Here is a 21,243-nt window from a genome sequence, read left to right on the forward strand (position 1 = left end):
CTCTTTTTACATATGTACCAACATCAAGTTAACCCCTCTTGAGGTAGATCCATTATTTTGAATCACATCATCTATCAAAACAATACAATATTGTCAGCTGATGATGATAGTGTATATTTCTATACAAGTGCCAGAGAAAACAATACGATATTGTCAGCTGATGATGGTAGTGTATATTTCTATACAAGTGCCAGAGAAAACAATATGAGAAAAGAGTAGACAATGTCAGAAAAGTACAAGGAAAAGAAATGAAAGGGCAGAACAACTAAATTTAGTATACAATACAACTTGATAAACAAGTCCGTAAATAAGCATTACAAAAAGAATGACCGAGCCTCCCAATCACAGTATGCTTTTCTATCAGAACAGCAGGCAGAGTAGAGGCACTTAAAAGTGGCTATGTGAGATATTTAAAATTTGCAAGGCGGCAAAAGTGTACATGCAAATTCGAGAGAGGCTCTCTAGGAACTCCTTTTGATGTCAATCTCCTCAAGGAACCTGTTTCCAGTCAAGATATATGTAGAGATCATGCCCAACGCATGATATCTGCCATACCAACACCCCTTTTTCTCTTGCTCTTTTATTATGTATAACCAACCTTAAGTACTCTTGGTCTCCCATGAATGTTTATGCGCTCTGGTGGCAAAATGGCAGTAGAGATCATGCCGAACACACACTCAGTTTGATGTCAATCTCCTCAAGGGGCCTGTTTCCACACACTCAGTTTGATGTCAATCTCCTCAAGGGACTTGTTTCCAGTCAAGATATATGTAGACCCACCTTTTGCTCATTGTGTTCTAAAGAAGGCCCAGCAGCATTCTGTAAGGGGCAGTTAGCACATCAATTTTCAAGATTTAAAATATCCAAGTATGCTTCTAAAAAAGGGCAAATAAGATTTGCACAATTTCAAGCAATCTATTAAGATGAGAAGCACTGGTTTGTATCAACAATACTGAGCTACATGCTTTCATATTAATTTCTTGCAAAACAAATAGATGATTCTATCAGTGAAAATACACTGGTACTATACTGATCACACTCGTACTGTCTTGGTCAATGAAACACACAAGAACTACTCCATAATTGCCACTTCATCATTTATTTGCTTCAGCGTTAGTGTAGCAACAAGGATAACAATCAGCCATCAGTAAGTGTATACCAGCATCAAATCGTGATACCACGTCACCAGACAACGTAAATGCAAACCAGACAGCAGTACTGACTAATGCAAAATACACAATTGTGAAAATTATACAATGAACAAAATGCAAACAAACTGGCAGAAAAGACCACAGAAGATCTGCCCAAGACTCTCAGATTGAATAGACTTCTGAGGCTCTACTAACATGTTACACAAACCAAGATGCTCCTAAAAGTAAAAACTCTCTACCAATCTTTAGGTCTGAAAGAAAGATTTCCCAACAATCAGATGGATGTGGACTTGCAAGACATCTTTGTACCTGCATAATAGCATGGCTCTAGTAACAAGTTCAACTATGAAGATGCCCCTGGAAAGTTAAATAGCCACCAGAAGGTCTAGAAGAACACGAATCTCTGCATGTCATGAGATTGAAAAAACATGGTATACAAATAACTAAATTGCAGATAGCTATGGCAAAGCTAAGCTACAGGAACCAGAATCTAGATTGGAAAGACAGGTGAGAATGAGCGACAGAAGATTTGCAAGGCTCTATCCAGAGAAATAAACCCATTGGTCAGGTTCAACAGGTTATAACTAGAGGTCTGCAAGTGAAGTCAGTCAATAAGAGCAGCAAGCACATGCAATAAGTTCAACCAACCAATTATGAAAGAGCTCCTTGTTCCATTCTAATTTTCCCAGCAGACTCCAGAACAGTAAAAATCATTCAGATATTTCCCTTCCCTCTGTAGCTTCACTAGACTAGAGGAGCAAAGTTGAGGGTGAACACCTATATGAAACATTTAGGCTACTCACAGCGGCCATAAGAAAAAGAGGTACTAAAACCAGTAACAAAAAACTATTAATAATGATTCCAAAAATCCCCAATTTAGTTTTGTTTTCCCAGAAAGTTTGTGGCAAGGAAGATTGCAAAAACTGATGAAATTATTCATTTTCCAGCATATTCACTAGGGTAAAGAAGGTACTCAAATTTGGCACACTTGTGATGCTATAGTGATTAGCCCAGAGGGTAAAGAGCTTTCCTATTAATAGTAGAACCCCAATTTTTGGCTAATAAAGTTTCTATATTGGCTGCTTCCAGTGTTAGCCTGGAAGCCTGGTCCCTTAGATATTTTCGAGTATGACCTTTGCTGCACTAGTTTTTACATATCACAATGAGAGAAACAGATCTTTCTCTAACACCACTAGCTCATGTAGCTAATAGTAAACAAAATCGTCTTCTCTGTCTCAGGTGTCTCCTACGCTTCCCTCCACAGCCCTGCATCACATTCTTGCCTAGCGCACCAGCACTGCCTCCCCCTCTGAATCCTGCCTGCACTGTCACCCAGCCCACTGCATATCATCCCAGCCTACTCTGTTCCTTTCTCTCTTGCAATTTTACTTGGATCTTTGGGCAGCTTAGGTCAGCGGGTTGGGCTCACATGTAACTGACTTCAAGCTTCTCTCCTACAAGCAGTGCCTATCATTGCAGCTCCGAAACTTGCAGCACATAAACAACCCTACTATTGGTTGAAACCAGTAGTCTTAAGGGCATATATCCAATGCAAGTGGCAACCATGTACTGAATAAATAACCTTGAACACAATTGCGCTACAATTATTAGAAGCAAGCAATGACTATCCCTAAGAAATTAGCTTAAAAGAACATCATCCATTTGATTGGTTGCTGACATCACAATATAAAAAATTTATGACCAAGAATATCACAAATGGCATTGGCCGTTGCTTCTCCCTCCATGCACCACCTCCTTCCCTCCTCTGCTGCATGCTCATGCCCTCTTCCTCACACTCCATTTCTCCTCCCTCTTCCATGACTACACTCGTTTGTCTCATCTTCATCCTTACTGCCTCCCATATATATAACTCTAGCGTCCCTCTGCTGCCACTTCCTAGCAGCTGCCTCCCTCTCTTTCTCCTGTCCCATTGCCCCCAATTGTCTTGCTCAAATTTCAATACAGCACCCCACCCCCCTTTTTCTCCTTATTCCACTTTCTTCTCTTCTAGCTCTCTCCCATCTTCTTCCTTATCTGCTCTTATCTGCTCCTTTCTCTCAGCTACACCCCTTTTGTGCCACTTCCTTGCTTAGCACTGGGCTTCTTCAAGTGTCAGCAAACATACAAAATGGAAGAGTGCCTGCAGTAAACACCTATGCTGGGTGAAACTCCATAGCCAAGAAAAGAGAAGATATAAGAGGGAAAAAGAGGGAAAAGGACGGGGTGACTAACATTTTATTCATATGAGGCTTGTACACAGGTGTGAAGTACAAAAGATAATACATCAAGATGTTTTCCAAGGTTCAAGGTTCCAGTAAAGGCTACAAAAACTTGACTCTTCCACAAAGTTGTTGTTTGACCACATTAAAAAGGAGCCTACTTAACATCCTGGAATGTCAACAGCCTCAACTATAGTAGAGCATATAGTCTTAGAGGCTAGGCAAATTACTCTGCAAGAACACAAGCTCACCAACTTGAAAGCTAGTTAGATTGGAAAGCTATTTGTAGGTGTAGCAGGGACGTAAATTTCTGATGCTTTGGTTAGCATTTGATTTAGTTGTTAGTCATATGTGCAAATGTGAGGTGCACATGTACTGTGCAAGACAGTTAATTCACAATAACAAGCCAAGGACCCTCAGAAGTCACTGGATATCAAAGGTAAAGTTGTAATAAGTTAACTAGACAGGTACTAGGTAGTGCCTAGTGTCAATTTTGGGCTAACAACTGTTAATGGTGACACTAGGAACTAGGCATTAATTAATATGTATTCTCAATAATGTAACGTATTATTGTCAATATGTATTATCACTCAAGCTTGATTGGCCTTTTTTTGTTCAAGAGAGAGTTCCATAGAGGTTTAAAACCTCTTTCCCCAGTTAAAGCTATTTAAAAATCCCTATATGAAAAAACTCGCATTTCTTATTTTATCCCCTCTTGAAAGAAACTTACAAATTTTTGACAAGGCAGTAGCAAATTTCCAACATCTCTCCGAGATGGAAGCCTGGATTTTCTCTTTTATCATTCCCTCTCATCCTCCAGTCATCTCTCAAGTTCTCTCAGAAAATCCCTGCCATTCCAACCATTGGAGGTGTGGAATTCAAGGATTTGCTGCTAATTTACAGTAGAAATTAGGTTTAGCTGTGAGAGTGCACAATGAAAGAGGAATACCAACATGGAAAGGAAAGAGAAGAGAGAGACAGCAAGAAGAGAAGACAAATCTACACGGAATCTGAAATGAATACTAATTCTCTCTCCTCCTCCACTCATCTCTCAAGTTGTCTCAACAAATCCCAACCATTCCAACCATTGGAGATATGGAATTCAAGGATTCACTACTAATTTACAATAGAAATTCGAGTTTAGCTGTGAGAGTGCACAAGGGAAGAGAAACACCAACATGAAGAGGAAAGAGAAGAGAGAGACAACAAGAAGAGAAGACAAATCCGCGCGGAATTTGAAATGAATGCTTAATACAATGATAGATTAATCAATCCCTACATGTAGCCCAAAGTGTCAATGAGGGCACCAAATCAAGATGATGACAATGGCACCATCAAAGAAAGAGAAGGTAGGTTAGAGTCGAAACCTACAATCTACAAGAGAGAAGAGTAATCTGCCTCAGCTGATGGTTGGCTATAAATAGCCAAAAATGACCAAAACACGCCATTTAAACACGCCAACCTGATCAAAATCACAAATATGAAGCAGCCTATGTCACAAGGACATGAAATTTTGATGCATTTGATTAAGTTGTTAATCACAATGTGCAAATGTGAGTTGCACATGTGAAGTGCAAGTTAGTTATTTCACAATGACGAGCCAAGGACCCCGAAATGTCAGGGGGTGTCAAAGGCAAAATAAGTTATCCTTCATAGGTGATATACATGGTGTCAATTTTTAGCCTAGAATATTTTATTAGCCATTAATGCCAATGTTAACATTAGAAACTAGGCATTAATTAATTAATTAACGCCATGTCAAGGGCTAATAAATACTTAGGATTGCTTGGATGACAAATTGGCCTAGCCTTTAGCGATTTCGTTGGCTGAAAATTGTTGAAAAAATATATGTATAAGGTTGTCATTGGGCAAAACTTGCCAATACAAATGAGTGAAAGGCTATTGGAGCCTCATTCCAGTATGGTAGAGGTTGGGAGAGGAGGAGAGAGCTGCTGATCAGCCCAACCACTACTTATCAGCCCAACCATAAGAAGCCGTCAAAGAGCTGCACCCAACTGATCAGGAGGCCATTGGAGGCAGGTGACAACCCCTGTAGGCTGTCTACAAGCAAGTGGCAACAAGTTTGGGGCCCACAAGGGCAGGTGACTACATGTGGGCTGCAGTCAATCACCAAATTCATAGCAGGGCAGCATTACATTTCAGCCAATTTTTGAAATGATACTCTGAAATTTCTCTCTCCAGCTTCCTCTCCATTCTCTCAACCAATTCATAGTTTTCCTAACGAGGTCTCAAGCAAATTCAGTCCCAAGAGGGTCAAATGGAAGAGCTTCTGCTGCTAAACCCTAATTTACAACAATAAATAGAGTGTGTGTGAAATGAAACAATGAAACAAAAACTAAACTAGTTCCATATTAAAAACCCTAACTCTTAAACTATTGAAGGACTATTCACAAACGATATTTATTTATGTTTTTAACTAATGTCTTTGAAAAATTGACATGTATGTATAAATATGCTAGTGTGGCACTTGCCCAATGTATCAACTACTCTCTCTCTCTCTCTATTGGGGGGGGGGGGGGGGGGGTGTAGTGGGCAGGCAATGGGGCACGTAAATGTATCATATACTCAAAAATTTTATTAGCAAGTGCAAGAATACACAATCTTTCAATAAAGGTTGGAGGGGAGACGCCTTGTCCCCCTTCTGGAGTGGATATTTCAATACATGCATCTTATTGGAATAAAGAAATATGTATACATTTATTTAAAAAATTTAGGATAGACATTTCTCCCCCAAAATGTGCACTTAGGCACATGCGCCTTATCTCAAAATTTTAAATCCATATATACATATTCAAATAGTTAGTAGAAATTAGGGTTTACCAACCACCCTAGGAAGAGTGCTCAAAAGTCAAGGCCTAGTACTTGAAATTTAGTAGCTAAAACTTAATGATTTCAAAGAATTTCAAGATTTCCACCAGCCAACATTAAGTTTGGGGTAAATTTTCTCTTCCAATGAGCAAATTGAAGGCCAATCCCCAAGTATACCAAGAGGCAAATTAGTTTGCTATGGATAGAAAGACGTATTAAAGATTGAAGGAGATCAAGCTAAATCTCAATGTACTTCAACCATTAGCAATACAAGTTAAAAAAGTGCCACAAGGATCGCTAGCCTTGGAGCCAACCGGGTGTCCAATGTCCAAGATTAAGTGGTAACATTTGTATTTCCAAGTTTGTGTATTTTAGGCTATCGGTCTTGATTGGACACGATCCATAGGACAGCTCAACCGTAGCACTAACAGTAGGTAATGGACCACTATGCTAAGGCATCGACGGCATTAAGGGGTCTAGAGATGGTCTACATTAGGGAACAAGGGGAAACAAAGGCTCAAAGAATAGACAATCAATCTAAATGGACTCACTAAAAGTTGGGGCTTAAAAACAATCTATGGATCTTCCTAAAGATACCAGTGCAGTGCTAAGAGGCTATCATCTTGAGTGGCTAGGAGGTTACCCGAGCTTTTCCTAACTTTTGTGCTCACACTAAAGGCAAGGCGCCCACACGTACAGGCTTGGAAGTTACCCAAGATTTTCCCAACTTTTGTGCTCATTGAAGGCAAGGCACCTACACGTACATGATAATGATATCACAGCGAGGCTGCAACAAAAGATCAAGGAGTTCGCGATATAGCTCGATAGCAATCACACCGGCCTCGTAAACGCGTGACTGCCGCACTGCTTATTCGCACCACAGCAACGTTCTCCCGCAACTTAAGACTACTATTTAGCAACAAGTCTACAAAAGCTTTGTTGGCACCATTGCATAGTATCCTGAAATGGCGTTTCAGGGCTGCTGAAATGGACCGGCCATTTCGGACCGAAATGGAAATGGCAGCAACAAAAGATCAAGGAGTTCACGATATAGCTCAATAGCAATCACACGGGCCTCGTAAACGCGTGACTGCCGCACTGCTTATTCGCACCACAGCAACGTTCTCCCACAACTTAAGACTACTATTTAGCAACAAGTCTACAAAAGCTTTATTGACACCATTGCATAGTATCCTAAAACGGCGTTTCAGGGCTGCCGAAATGGACCAGCCATTTCGGACCGAAATGGAAATGGCAGACCAACGTTTCAGCATCCTGCGGTTTGTTTCGGGGCAGCGTATTGCGGATTATCTATGTCCCACGGAGAAAACATCGGAACATTTGAATCGCGATCCTCCCTACAGGCCGCACTTAGGACTCCAACTTCCGCCGCCTCCTTCAGCTCCCGCCGCCACCGCCGCCTCCTCCTCCTCTTCTTTCCATTCCCTAAAGGATAATCATGGCGCCGGATCCATATTGGAGGCACGTCACTCCAATCAAGGGATACAAGGGCTCCGACAACAGATCAAAGAAGTGGCGGTGCAACTATTATGGATTGGAGAAATCAGGGAACATAACGTACGTATATTATGCATCTTGATTCTTGTTCCATTGCTCTTAATGTCAGTCTCCACTGTTCATGATGTCAATCTTCAATGCTCATTAGATCATAGATGATTCATGAGTCATAAATTATAATTCATTTTGTTGCCTTAAGTTTTGAAAATTAAGTCTTAATTGTGTTAAGCTGTCTTAAGTTTCAACCATTGAGTCTTGACTCTTCAATCTTCACTCGTGAGTCGTGGCATGTGTAATGAATCACGATTTCAATCATATAACATGAAGACTTAAAGTTTTGTATGAAATTTGGATACATGTTGTTGTAGGCATTGATATATTTACATACCCACATAATACTGTATTTATTTTAGTGTACAATCCAAAATCCCATTTTCCCACTTCCAAAATTTAGCCAAAACTCCGGTTTTCCCGTTTCTGTTTCCCCCGTTTTCGAAACTCCCCCGTACTATGCGCCATTGGCTCCATGCGAGGTGGAAGCGTTCGCTTAAAGACAAAACTTCCCTCCAAGTCACCCATCCCACTATTGTCTACACCCAAGCACGCTTAACTGCAAGGTCTGCTCCAAGATCAACTACAAAGAGTACCTTGCTAGAGCCTGAACTAACTCTTCTGAACCTCCTTCCTGAAACTTTCTTGATGTCCTATCTTCAAGATATTGATTCTCCTAATCAAGATTCAAGGTACCTTGGCCCTCTTGATCATCAAACTCCTCAATGTTTGAAATCTGCATCACCTATGAGTAGATGTCATGAGAGTATGAAACTCACGTCTCGTGATGTATCTAAAAGGACTAAGAAGCCTCTTCTAGATTCAAGCCCCTTGAGAAAAGAGGATGTTGTCAGAAACTTTGCATCTTTGTTTATATGAGACACAAGTTTAAAAGGACAATAGCACTAGAGAAAAATTGTATTGCTCTTAATGAAATGTTATACAGATCTGGTAGCTTTAAAGAAATTGGTACAACAACAAGCTTCAAACGTCCCAAGTATGCCTCTTGAAGATGGGGTTGCTCTTGCCACTACTCCATTAACAAGGCTACCTCATGGCATCAAGGTCTCTAGATCTCTTAGTACACATGAGGTTAATAATATGTTAAAGAACATGAAGCCACCTATGTTTCGTGAAGAGAAACGAGATCGTAACAAAGATGCAATCAAGACTTTTTACAAAAGTGAAGTCACTTGCATCAGTTACGTCATACACACACCAAATTCTTTTAGAGCCATTGAGGCAAGTCTCATACTTGAGGGCAATGCCTACAAGTGGTGGATAAGTCTTGATACCACTACTCATCCTACGACATGGGCCAAGTTAAAAAATGTTCCAAAATGAATTTCTTTCTAAAAATGAAAAGGATCAAAATTGGACCACTTATTATAAGTGTCACATGGAGGGTTTGCCAATACATCTCCAAATATAGAGATCATTCTCAAACTTAATGGCTTAGATAATTTTCAAAAGATTAAAGGATTCATTCAAGGCTTGGGCAACGAGTACAATGCCAAGGTGAAAACTCAATATCCTAAAACACTAGAAGAGGCCATCAAGAGTGCACAAATTTTAATGATATGTTAGATAAGAAAACATCTACATATGCATCTGTATGTTCAAAACATGCATCAACATTAGTAGAAAAGAGAAATTTCAATGCTACATCCAAAGAGGAAAATACTAAGAAGCCCAAAGGGACTAGAGGGCCACTCTTAAGAAAAGCTTGCAAGAGCACATAAGGAAAAGTAATGCTTCAATTGCTTAGGCCCTCATGAAAAAAAGGATTGTCGAAACCTGATAAGAACAAGAACAAAGAAAAAGCAATGCACATGGTGTAGATACTTCCTTTGGAAGATTGTTCTAAATATTCAATTGTAGAAATTAGTCATCAAACTAATGAGCATGGGTGTTGTTTGACTACTGCACCATGGCAATCCACCTTTGGCCCCCATGACTTGGTCTAAATGAATGGTATGATCATTGGACAACAAGTCCACATTCTCATGGATGTTGGGTCATATGTTAGTTTAAAAACTACATTTGCCCCAAGTACCTAGTAATCATACTTATGTCGTCTCTCTCAAGAATAGGAATGATAAGGATGTGTAGGATATAAAAGTTCGTAATGTTACATTAGAAGTGCAAGGATATACTATGAAAATAAATTCTTAAGTTATGAATATAACTAGGGCAAATGTGGCATTAGACCAATAATAGTTGTATAGTTTAGACGACTCATTAAAACATTGTTATCGGCATGATACTATTGCATTTGAGGATAATGTTCCACTATATGTGCAGCTAAACTTCATTATTTGGCCAACTATAATAATGTAGAATATGTCAATTTTTGTTATATATTGTTTTTCTTTGTTTCTTCACACAAGTCTATCTTCTATTAATGATGTGGTGGATATTTCTTTACCAGAATCCAAGATAAATTAAGTACATACTCTCTCTTTAAAGAAAATTCCTCACCACAACATTCTTTTACAAACTCTTCTCCTCATTCTTTACTACATGTACATAATAAGGTGCACCCACTACTTAATAAATACAACAACGTATTTCCTCCTGGTTTGCCTCCAAGTTTACCCCGTGAACGTAATGTAATGCATAGTATTGATGTTTTACTAGGAAATAAACCCATTAATCGACTACATTATCGACTTAGCGCTACTGATTGATTATCTCCAACAAGGCTTTATTCAACCTAGTTCTTCTCCATGGCTTCTCCAATATTGTAAGTGAAGAAAAAGGATAGATCCGCGCACATGTGCATAAACTACTGTTGTCACGCAAGAATCAAGTGGGTGTTCGTGATCGTCACTCGCCACAGGGACGCTTTGAGATGGAAGAACTCCCTTCACTAAAAGAAATCCTCAAAAATCGAGCTTTTAGATTTGATCACTTACACTATTTACTGCACTTAAGTTAGAGATGTGCCAACTCGTATGTTTGATTTCGTTTGGGATTACGATAGTGTAAAATATTATTTGATGTAGAGACGCTTGCATATAGGTAAGCCTTGAGGTTTAGAGACAAATAATCATCCACAGGAATAGCCTTGGCCTCACCAAATCAATCGATAAGAAAGTCAAACAATAGAACTGAAAATTATGGTCATTAAGCCGGTCTTTATTTCGCGGTGTTTGAAAATAGAGCTCTTGCTGCAAAATTTAAATTATCTATAACAATGACGGCATGCATTTGTTCAGATTATGTAATCTTTGCATAAGAAGGGGTTTTAATATGAGCTTTTCCAAAGGTGCCAAGCAGAGACTCATTGTCAATCAAAGAACAATACAGAATAATAGCTATATCACATGAAGTTGGATCAAGACTAGACAAATAAGGTACTCTGGTCGGGTCCGATACAATGACGATGACGATGCTGAGCAGAGAAGACATAAGGCGAGATGTTGAGCTTAGTCTCCATGTTCATGATTATGAGCGATATAAGCCATAGTGGGTGACTATTTTAGCTTCTGTTGATCGTCGCTTCATGGCTGAAGCCCAGGATGGCAATCACAGCCAGAAGGATGATTATATAGAACTCCAGATCTTCTTCACCATTGTCGTCGTCTTCTCCCACGTCACCATCATTATGACTGCAGACTGGCAGAAAGGTAGGAAGGTCTGCATCCTTGGAAGTAATAGAAGTTATAGAGGTGATGACAAATATAAGCAAGCGGAGAAGCTTGTCAAGAAAGGTGGCCACGTCCTCCAAAGCAGCAGTAGAGATCAACAATCCATCCAGAATTATGAAGAGGCTCGAGCATAGACTGAAGAAGATGGTGCGAAGTCCTTCCGCCACAGAGAAACGACAGTTTCGATCAACTTTTCGTTTTTCCATCCTCCGACGCTTGATGATCAAATGGCCACACTCAATAGCACGACTGCAAAAACAGAAAGGAATAAGTATTGTACCGACCAAAGAAGGGACGCAAAATTATGAGCCATGTGTTTGCATAGAACAAGCTAAGGCAAAAATCGTTGGGCTCTTCCGTCATGGCCTTTCTCACTAACGTTGTCGTCGTCATTCAAATACCAGCGGACAGTCTGAGATACTGCCAAATCATGGACTAATTGAAATATGATACGCTTAGCCGTTGCGATAAGTATAAATGTGTTGGGCATAGTACGGGGGAAACGGAAACAGGAAAAACCGGAGTTTCAAAGTTTCGGCCAAATTTTGGAAACGGGAAAACACGTTTCGGATTGTACACTAAAATAAATACAGTATTATGTGGGTATGTAAACATATACCCAAATTTCATACAAAACTTTTGAGTTCATGTTATATGATTGAAATCATGATTTATTACACATGTCACGACTCACGAGTGAAGATTGAAGAGTTAAGACTCAATGGTTGAAACTTAAGACAGCTTAACACAATTAAGACTCAATTTTCAAAACTGAAGGCAACAAATGAATTATAATTTATGACTCCTAAATCATCTATGATCTAAAGAGAATGAAAGACTGACATCAAGAACAGTGGAGACTGACATCAAGAACAATGGAACAAGAATCAAGATGCATAATAAGTGAAATCAAGATATTATGATACATGTAACTATGTCATGTGAATAATCAGTTAAAATCCCAAAGTCCAATGAGCATTGAACACTGTGTACTAGTCTCTAGACTCTAGTAACTATTGAGTAATAAGTATCAACATCAATGAATGATTGGCAACTGTAGTCTGGACAACAAGACCCGATGTCTTTGTTGGAAACGCATGCCAAGTGGTCTTTCACGCATGTTACACTCCCTGAATTCTCCAATCCACAATAGTTGCACCGCCACTTCTTTGATCCCTGGAGCCCTCGTATCCCTTGATTGGAGTGACGTGTCTCCAATATGGATCCAACGCCACGATTAGCCTTTAGGTAATGGGGAAAAGAAGAAGAACAAGAAGAAGAAGAAGCAGAAGAAGAGGAAGAGGAAGAAAAGGAAGAAGAAGAAGAGGAGGCGGAGGAAGAGGAAGAGAAAGAAGAAGAGGAAGAGGAAGAGGAAGAAGAGGAAGAAGTAAAGGCTAATGGGGGGAAGAAGAGGAAGAGGAAGAAGAAGAGGAGGAGGAGGAGGATGAGGATGAGGAAGAGGAAGAGGAAGAAAAAGAGGAAGACGAAGACGAAGAAGAGGAGGAAGAGGAAGAAGAGTAAGAAGTAAAGGTTGATGGGGGAAGAAGAAGAAGAGGAGGTGGAGGAGAAGGCGGCGGCGGCGGCGGCTGGAGTACCCCGAAACGGACCGGAGGACGCCAAAACGCTGGTCTGCGCCGTTTCCGTTTCGGTCCGAAACGGCCGGTCTGTTTCAGCAGCCACGAAACGCCGTTTCGAGGTACTAAGGTGTTGGGAGAGACAATCCGTGAAGGTGCTGCCTCAATCACAGCAACGTCATCCTTCAACGAGGTAGAAGACGTATGCAATGCTCACTAATGTCTCCTGTCGTTCACCGCCTTGTGTTTTTATAGCTTACTCTCTCTCTTCTACAACTTCCTAACAATTCCAGATTGGAGCTTTTTCCTCAAAAAAAGCTTTCGTTTCCGACGTCAATACTTACGTCAGTTAGGCGGCCATCACAAGCTTCAAAAGCCCTAACCTTTTTTCAACGCCATTTTTACATGATGTCATTCCAAATTGCCGTTTGCTTTGTTATGAAATTCTTGAATTATCATACTTTTGTTTTTTATTTCCGTTGAATGCGCAAAATAATGTCATTGCAAAACAATATCGCCCCAGAATTTTGAACATTCGATGTGCTTCTACTTCCTTGGTTGCATGCTTTACAGTAAATGGAAAAGCCATTGATGAATCAAAAGCTGTTCTACTATCACCTTCTTCTCCCATTTCATCAATCATTTTCAATCTTTGCTTTTTTGTTGTTGTTAATATCAATACAGCATTTGATAATATGTGTACTTGAGATGCCACATGGCAAGCAGTTAATGCTTGGTCTCCTCAACCAATTGTTGGTCCATATTGCATAAGGCACTAACTGGCATGACTGATAGTTTCTTGTAAGCCAACACCCGAAAACTTTAAGATGTGAAGCGCTTATAAGACTCCACATAATTTGGAGAAACGTCAAGAAGCTTTTCTTGACGCGAATAATTTGTGAAGCCCCTGTAACAAAAGTAAAGTAGAAACCCTGCACTTACACTTCTGTGGACATCATTTTCAGTGTGATGCAAAATGATGTCGTTGTATGATCTGGAAGACTAGCTCATAATGACCTTCTTGGGACAACTTTCTCATTTGAAGTGTAAGCCCAATCAATTGCCTTCAAACCTACCTTCTCTAACAAGTCACGAACAAGTTGACTGTTCACAAATACAAGGGTATGACACCCATCCAAAACTTGAACAGCTTGCTCAAAAATTTTGCCATCTTCTGTTTCAAGTTCTTCATTTCCATCAAGTGAATCCACCCCTTGAAATTCTATATCGTCACTTGTCAAAGTTCCAATTGATGTTCTAAATGTCCCTTCATCCCAATCTTGAATTTCCTTCATCTTTCTTCTCTCATCCTTGGAATCTTCAAAATGGTCATTCTCTTCATATAAACCTATTCTTCCATGCAATGTGCCCTAACAAAAATATGCTTTGGAATAGAATTTCGTGCCCAATCATTCATGCGGTTAACAAATTAAAAGCATGTAATGCAATCATTCAAACGATGCTTCCAGGCAAAAAATTATGAATGTATTGAAGAAATTGTGCCTAGCCTAACTACATGTGCTCATATGTCATGTAAATGCAGACAAAGAGACATACACAACCGAAAATAAATTCCTAATGATGCCGACTAATGTATTCAAATTCTTGGTGAAAACTCCACCCTCAGATTTGCACTGGTGGACGCGCAATGTCACGACATCCGCCCCCTCCAAACCTGCACATCCTCCGGATGGGCCACAGCTACCCATCCTCATCACTGCCAAGCTCGACAGTCAATGTGATCTCCTCATCTTCAGTAAAAGCATCTGCAATATCCACATCTTCATCTTCATCATCTCCTGGCTCAAGTCCATCATAAGTTGCATCATCCAACTCCTCAACTGCATAGGCTACATTATCTCTTCTCTTGAATAATTTGATTCTTTTCCCTACAATCGGAATCCGCAAAGCCGTACCATCAAGTTCTGCCAAGGAATATGTTGCATTGTCAGGGACATGCTGCACCAAATAAGGCCTAAACCATCATCTCGAGACCTTGCGGATAGCACTATACTGATTGCCTATACTACTATCATAGACCAATACCCAATCTCCCTCCTCAATCTCTTTAGGTCGCAATCTATGTCTGCTATCAAATCGGTCTTTGTTGCGAATTTTGGCCTCTTTGAGCTTCTGTACAGCTCTTTTAATATATTCAAATCTTCTCTCCAATTGACGAATACGAAGAGCTAAAAGATCCTCTCTAATCATCTCTTCTTGCTGCAGCGGTAAAGCACTCCAAGTAAACGTACAAGTCTCTATAGGCATGGCTATCTTCTGCCCATACATCAACTCAACTAGTATATAACCTGTAGTCACATTGTGTGTAGTATGATCAGCCCATAAGGCGTAAGGCAACAACCTAGGCCACTCTCTGACCCATCCACCACATGCTTTGGTCAAGACTTTCACAATCAGAGGATGGCCTCTTTCGCTCTTCCCGTTGCCTTTTGGATTATATGCCGAAGTCAAAGCAAGTTTAATGCCAAGGCAAGAGAAAAACTCCCTAGCCTCGTCAGCATCCAACTCACCTCTATCTGCAATAATCTTCCCAATGTATCCATACCTACAAATAACATCCTCCAACAGAAATTTACAAACCACTGAGGTAGACTTCGTCCGTAATGCTCTTCCTTCCACTTAATTTGTGAGATCTTCTCATGCCAAAACAATGTAGCGAATCTGCCATAAACCAACAGGCATATTACTCAAATCAAAAACCCACTTGTAGTAAATACGTAGTGGGTAGGTAGGATAAAGCTCATCTCTATGCCTCACTGAAGAGAACAACTGACAATCAGGGCATGCCTCAACAAACTATGAGATATCTCTGTATATGCCTCTCCACTAATAGTGTTCTTTAATCTTCTCATAGGTCGCCCAAACAGCTCGATGTCCAATCCAAAGACTTTCATGAAATTCATTCATGATCCGCACCTATGAAACTCTATCGCAGACAACTCTCAATGGCTATCCTCCTCGCTTTCGTGGATGCTTCCAAAGTAGCCCACTTCGCAAGAAGAAACCATAAGCTAGTCTGTATCAGTCCATCCATCCTATCTAGACATGGTACTCAAATAACGACCAAGCTGTAAATACTCTCCTATATACAAAGACTCATCAAAGCTTTCCAAATCAAACACACGACAAATATGATCAACATGCATGGCTGAAAGATCAGCTCTATCATCAATATCATCAATGCAAGAAAAATCTATATCATCATACCTCACTCGTGAAAGCATATCGGCTACTGGGTTGTCTTTACATACTATGTGCCTGAACTCAGGATTTATGGATTTTATGTACCCAATCCACCTAAACACAGTAATATCTGGAGTAGAACGACTCATGATCATACCTAGAAGATGCAAACAATCAGTCTCGACCACCACAACAGCACCAATGAACAACTCTTGTCATTCTTGAGAGCCGTGATAACTCCCAAGAGCTCCCTCTTAATTTGTGGATACCTACGTTGCCACTTGTTTAGGACTTTCGCCCCAAACCGAATAGTATACATATTCACATCTACATCGTCTTGGCCAACAGCCCATTCGATACCGATAAGACTAGTATCAACAGTAAGAACAATAGGTCTCCCACACTCGTAATCTGCTTTCGAAGAGTCGGAGCAACTCTCGGTAATTTCTTCAGTTTCTGCATAGCTTTAGTATGTCTCATCTCCCAAGAAAAACGTTGCCCTTTCCTCAAGAGCTGGTAGAGATCATCTGCAATATAAGTAAAATGAGGAATCCAAATAAGATAAAACACACAAGCTCCAAGAAACTTGCGAACCTCCAAAGTAGAAGAGCAAGTCTCCGCAATCTTCTCTATGGCATCAACCTTCGCAAGAGAAGGCTTCTGCCATAATATCCACACATATGTCCAACAATCAAAACTTCTCTGGTTCCAAAAATAGACTTCAACTCTGACAAGATCAAATTCACTTCCTCTTGCTTGCAAAGAATTCACTCAACACCTCTGATATGTATGGCCACAAAGAACCTGCATCCATGATCATCTAAAGTCTCATCCTTCTCTTTTTCTAGACAACCTTTAATAGGCAAATCATCAATGAAAGGCATGATAAGCTCTGGAATAAAATCTCGTAGAACCTTGTTCATCCCATTCATCATATGGGCAACCAAATTAGTAGCTCCTTGTGGAAGCGTATACATTCGGACAAGGCCTAAAGGTGTCTTCATCGTAGTCAAATCTCTACTTTCAAGGGCAAGCTAGAACTAGTTATATCCGGAATAAAGATCACCAAGTGAATAGATAGCATGTCCAGCAAAAGCTTTTGCAAACTCATCCACAATAGGTCCTGCACTGACATTTTGAATAGTGACCCTGTTCATTGGCTGTAAGTCCTGTATGAATCTGAGTGTCCCATTCTTCTTAGGAACTATAAACCATCTGTTAGAATATGGAGCCGAAGATGGTTTTAGAATTCCCATCCTGATCCGCTCAATCAAAAGCTCTACCAATTTTGGTCAATGAGCCCTAGGTACAAGAATAGGCCGTAGATTCCAAGGGATATACAGAATGGTAAAAATAACCACAAGTGTCACAACCCTAGAATCAATGCATCCAATCTCATGTGGGAAAAAAGCAAAAGATTTTCCATGTCTACACAACATCTCTTCAAAATATCTCACCTCTTCTGAAAGTAGAAAATCTTCAGACCCAATCTTCATCTCTCTCAAAGTCTCAACTAAAAGCATGTGACCAATACCAATAGGGTCTTGTAAAGAAGGTTGTATAGCAGCTCTCCTAATCATCTCATCACCATCCAAAGATAGCAGTCTTGCAACTGGTCTAACCTTCTTGTCAACTATCTTATATTTTGTTTGAACTCTGGCTTCATTGCTACAACCTGCAAATTTCAGCCCATGATATAAATACACCAAGATACATTGGTAAACTTCTTGAGAAGTTTGGCTTACAAGATTGCAAGCCAATCTGTACACCAATGAAACCTGGACTAAAGCTGTCATTACATGATGACAGTGATTTGTTTGATATAAACACATATGCTCCAACAGTTGGATGTCTTATTTACCTATGCAACACTAGGCCGAACATACAATTTGCAATTTCAGCCTTGAGCAGATATATGCATCAGCCACGCATGTCACATTGGCAAGCTGTTAAGCGTGTCTTCCATTACCTGCACGGTACTAGATCTCTTGGATTGCTTTATGCAAGGGGGGACCACTGCAATTACATGCTTACAGTGATTCTGATTGGGCTAGTGATTATGATTCACGTCACTCCACTAGTGGCAATTGTTTCTTTCTTGGCTTGTCTTGCATATCTTGGCTTAGCAAGAAACAGTCCACTATTGCCACATCATCATATGAAGCTGAATACATGGCAGCTTTCACTACCACAGTTGAATGCGTATGGATTAGACGCTTGCTAGCTGATCTGGATATATTTGTTACGGAGCCTACTCCTTTGTTCACTGATAGTCAGAGTGCCATTGCAGTGGCACGGAACCCAGTGTTTCATCCACGCACGAAACACATTGAGATACATTATCACTTTGTCAGAGAGAGGCTACATGCAAGTGATATCAGCCTTGTCTATTGTCCTACCTCCAATAATGTGGCAGACATCTTCACCAAAGCTCTTCCTCGTGACAAATTTGAAGCATTTCGCAATGCTTTAAATTTGATCTCCTTTGGTGGCGGATGATCCTTGTACTCTTGATCACTCTTTACTTCAAGGGGGTTTGTTGGGTGTTTCACTTATGGCTACACTCACATAGGAGTGTCAATGATCACTAGGACACTGGGACACTTTTTACTCTCGGTAGGAGAGGTTTTTTCCCCCAGACTTATGGTATTATTTCGTATGTGCTTATGACACACACTTACGGGCACTTACCATGTTCAGGTGTGAACACCCCCTACAACCCTAAGGTTTAAGGGCTGTACCTTGTACTTTCAGCTTACACTCTTTTAGTCTATTGCATTGGGTGTCGTGTTCCACTCTCATACTGTCTACTAATTTCTGTGCTGAGCTTCGATCCTACCTTCTTCTCAGAGGAGTAATGTCGGAACAAAGATATTAAGAGGACACAGTCCATGTGTACTTAGGCACATGCACCTTATCTCAAAATTTAAAATGCATGTATACATATTCAAATAGTTAGTAGAAATTAGAGTTAACCAACCACCCTAGGAAGAGTGCTCAAAATTCACAACCTAGTACTTCAAATTCAGCAACTGAAACTTGAGGATTTCAAAGAATTTCAAGATGCCTACTAGCCAACATTAATTTTAGGGCATAATTTTTTCTTTCAAGGGGCAAATTGAAGGCCAATCCCCAAGCATACCAAGGGGAAAATTGGTTTAAAGGCCCGTTGGTTCCTGTGGATAGCAAGATGTATTGAAGATTGAAGGAGATCAAGCTAGATCTCACTATATTTCAACATTCAGCCAATACAAGTTTAAAAAGTACCACAAGGGGCACTAGTTTTGGAGCCAACCAGATGTCAAATGTCCAAGATTAAGTGGAAATATTTGTATTTCTTAATTTGTATATTTTATGTTGTCAAGACAAGGGTCCTAAACGGACATAATCTGTAGGATAGCTCGACCGTAGCCCTAATAGTAGGTAATGGACCACTATGCTAAGGCATTGACGAAGTTGAGCCATCAAGAGATAGTCTATATTAAGGCACAAGGATCTATGGACCAAAGGGTCAAAGAATAGACAATCAATGTGAATGGACTCACTAGGTCTTAAAATAGTTTATCGGTCTATGTCATGAGGGCATGAAATTTTGTTGCTTTGCTTAGCATTTGATTAAAAGTTAATCAAATGTGCTAATGTCACTTGCACATGTGAGGTACAAGTTAATTAATATCAAAGTGAAGTCAGAAGTGATCACCTTCCCTATATTTTGTACCTGCATCTGAAGCTACCTCAACTTGTTAATATGCTCCCGCATAGAAGATGACTTGTTGACACTCATAGTCCTCATCTCTCCACTTCCAAAGAAACTCCTTCTATGACAATCATACGATTATACATCTAATCAATCTCCATTCATATCTCCCAACCATTGTCAAATGCTCAATATGAGAGATAACAGCTATAGTGCATGAGAGAAATAAAAACAAGCAGATGCAACTATTGAGTTTGTCCCAATGTGCTTGAGTCGCCACCAACTCCATCTTATCACTGGAAAAGAATCTGGACTTGTCTCGCGAAGAATGACGATAAATAGCCTCATAACAAGCTCGCCAAATCGTAGGACTCCAGATAGTTCTCACCATCAAGCTTTTGATCTGATGGAAGAGCTGGTAACATGGGCACCTTCCGGTCTATGATTGCCTAAAACTCTGTCTCAGCCTCAGAAAACATCTTCACCTACAATACTTGCACAAAACATAAAAAGCAGCCCCCTCTGACTATGTGAATGCAGCTTGCTAGGGCTCGATGCCACTCATCTCGCTCCTCGTTCACCCGCTGGAGGCAATTAACAGGTAAAATCTGCACTTAAAGATCCTAAACATCTTTCTTCTCTAACAGCAAAAATTAGCAGCAGCTTCAACAAATCTGCTCCTTTCTCGCACGCCCACACTCGCCTTAGCCTTAATCTGATGCACAATCCTCCTGCTCGCCCTTGAACACTAAAAATGCAGCCTTGTGTTGCACTAAACTCTCCTCTTCAGGTAGGCCCATGTCCTTCAATGCTCCAATACCATGTCAGAGTGAAGCAATGCGAAAGCATATGACCAAGACAAAGAGTAAACAAAGAGAGGGGGGAGAGAGAGAGAGAGAGAGAGAGAGAGAGAAACAATGAAACGCAGAAAATCTACAACGAAGAATCTTGTATAAGGATGCAGATATATACACGAGTGCAGAGAGAATGTTTGTGTATCTCCACCTCAAAGATCTCACACTCCATGAGCCCCGAGGGCAGTCTCCATGATCTGCAGCCTGTAAAATTGAGAGCACTACTCTGCAAGAGTGTGGAAACTAGGGCCTCTAAATAGCCCAAGAAAAATACCTCAAATAATGCAGGTCGGCAGCATTAAATACATCCAATTGGACAAAAACTGTCCAACCAATCGCAGGTCCGACTTGCTACAATTGTCCACCAATCTGCCATGTAGACATTTCGCGTGTCCTGTCACCTACTAACGTCAGCTCCTCCCACATGGACTACTTGATGCAACTACTAGAAACTGCTCAGATCTGCACCTGCTTGTCCAAGGAATGCCAATCT

The 21,243-nt window shown here is 40.4% G+C and overlaps 1 protein-coding gene across 3 annotated transcripts in view; it reads right to left on the minus strand.

Moving 5' to 3' along the window:
• Window positions 1-245: 245 nt before the first annotated feature.
• Window positions 246-21,243, minus strand: part of LOC148017404 (uncharacterized) — a 59,893-nt gene continuing 38,895 nt past the window's right edge. Inside the window, exons 4-5 of one of the 3 annotated variants that reach the window (XM_087663192.1) lie at window positions 781-797; window positions 246-706 (exon numbers count right to left, since the gene is read on the minus strand). In XM_087663192.1, the coding sequence (XP_087519318.1) occupies window positions 661-706; window positions 781-797 (63 nt within the window). In that variant the 3' untranslated portion in view covers window positions 246-660. Of the gene's footprint in view, window positions 820-21,243 lie in introns of all 3 variants that reach the window. The other 2 variants (XM_087663194.1, XM_087663193.1) reach the window with 2 other exon arrangements.

This window comes from Lygodium microphyllum, chromosome 22 (assembly GCF_053477565.2).
Source record: "Lygodium microphyllum isolate KBCC chromosome 22, Lygodium_microphyllum_v1.1.10, whole genome shotgun sequence".
In the NCBI taxonomy this organism is placed as follows: Eukaryota; Viridiplantae; Streptophyta; class Polypodiopsida; order Schizaeales; family Lygodiaceae; genus Lygodium; species Lygodium microphyllum.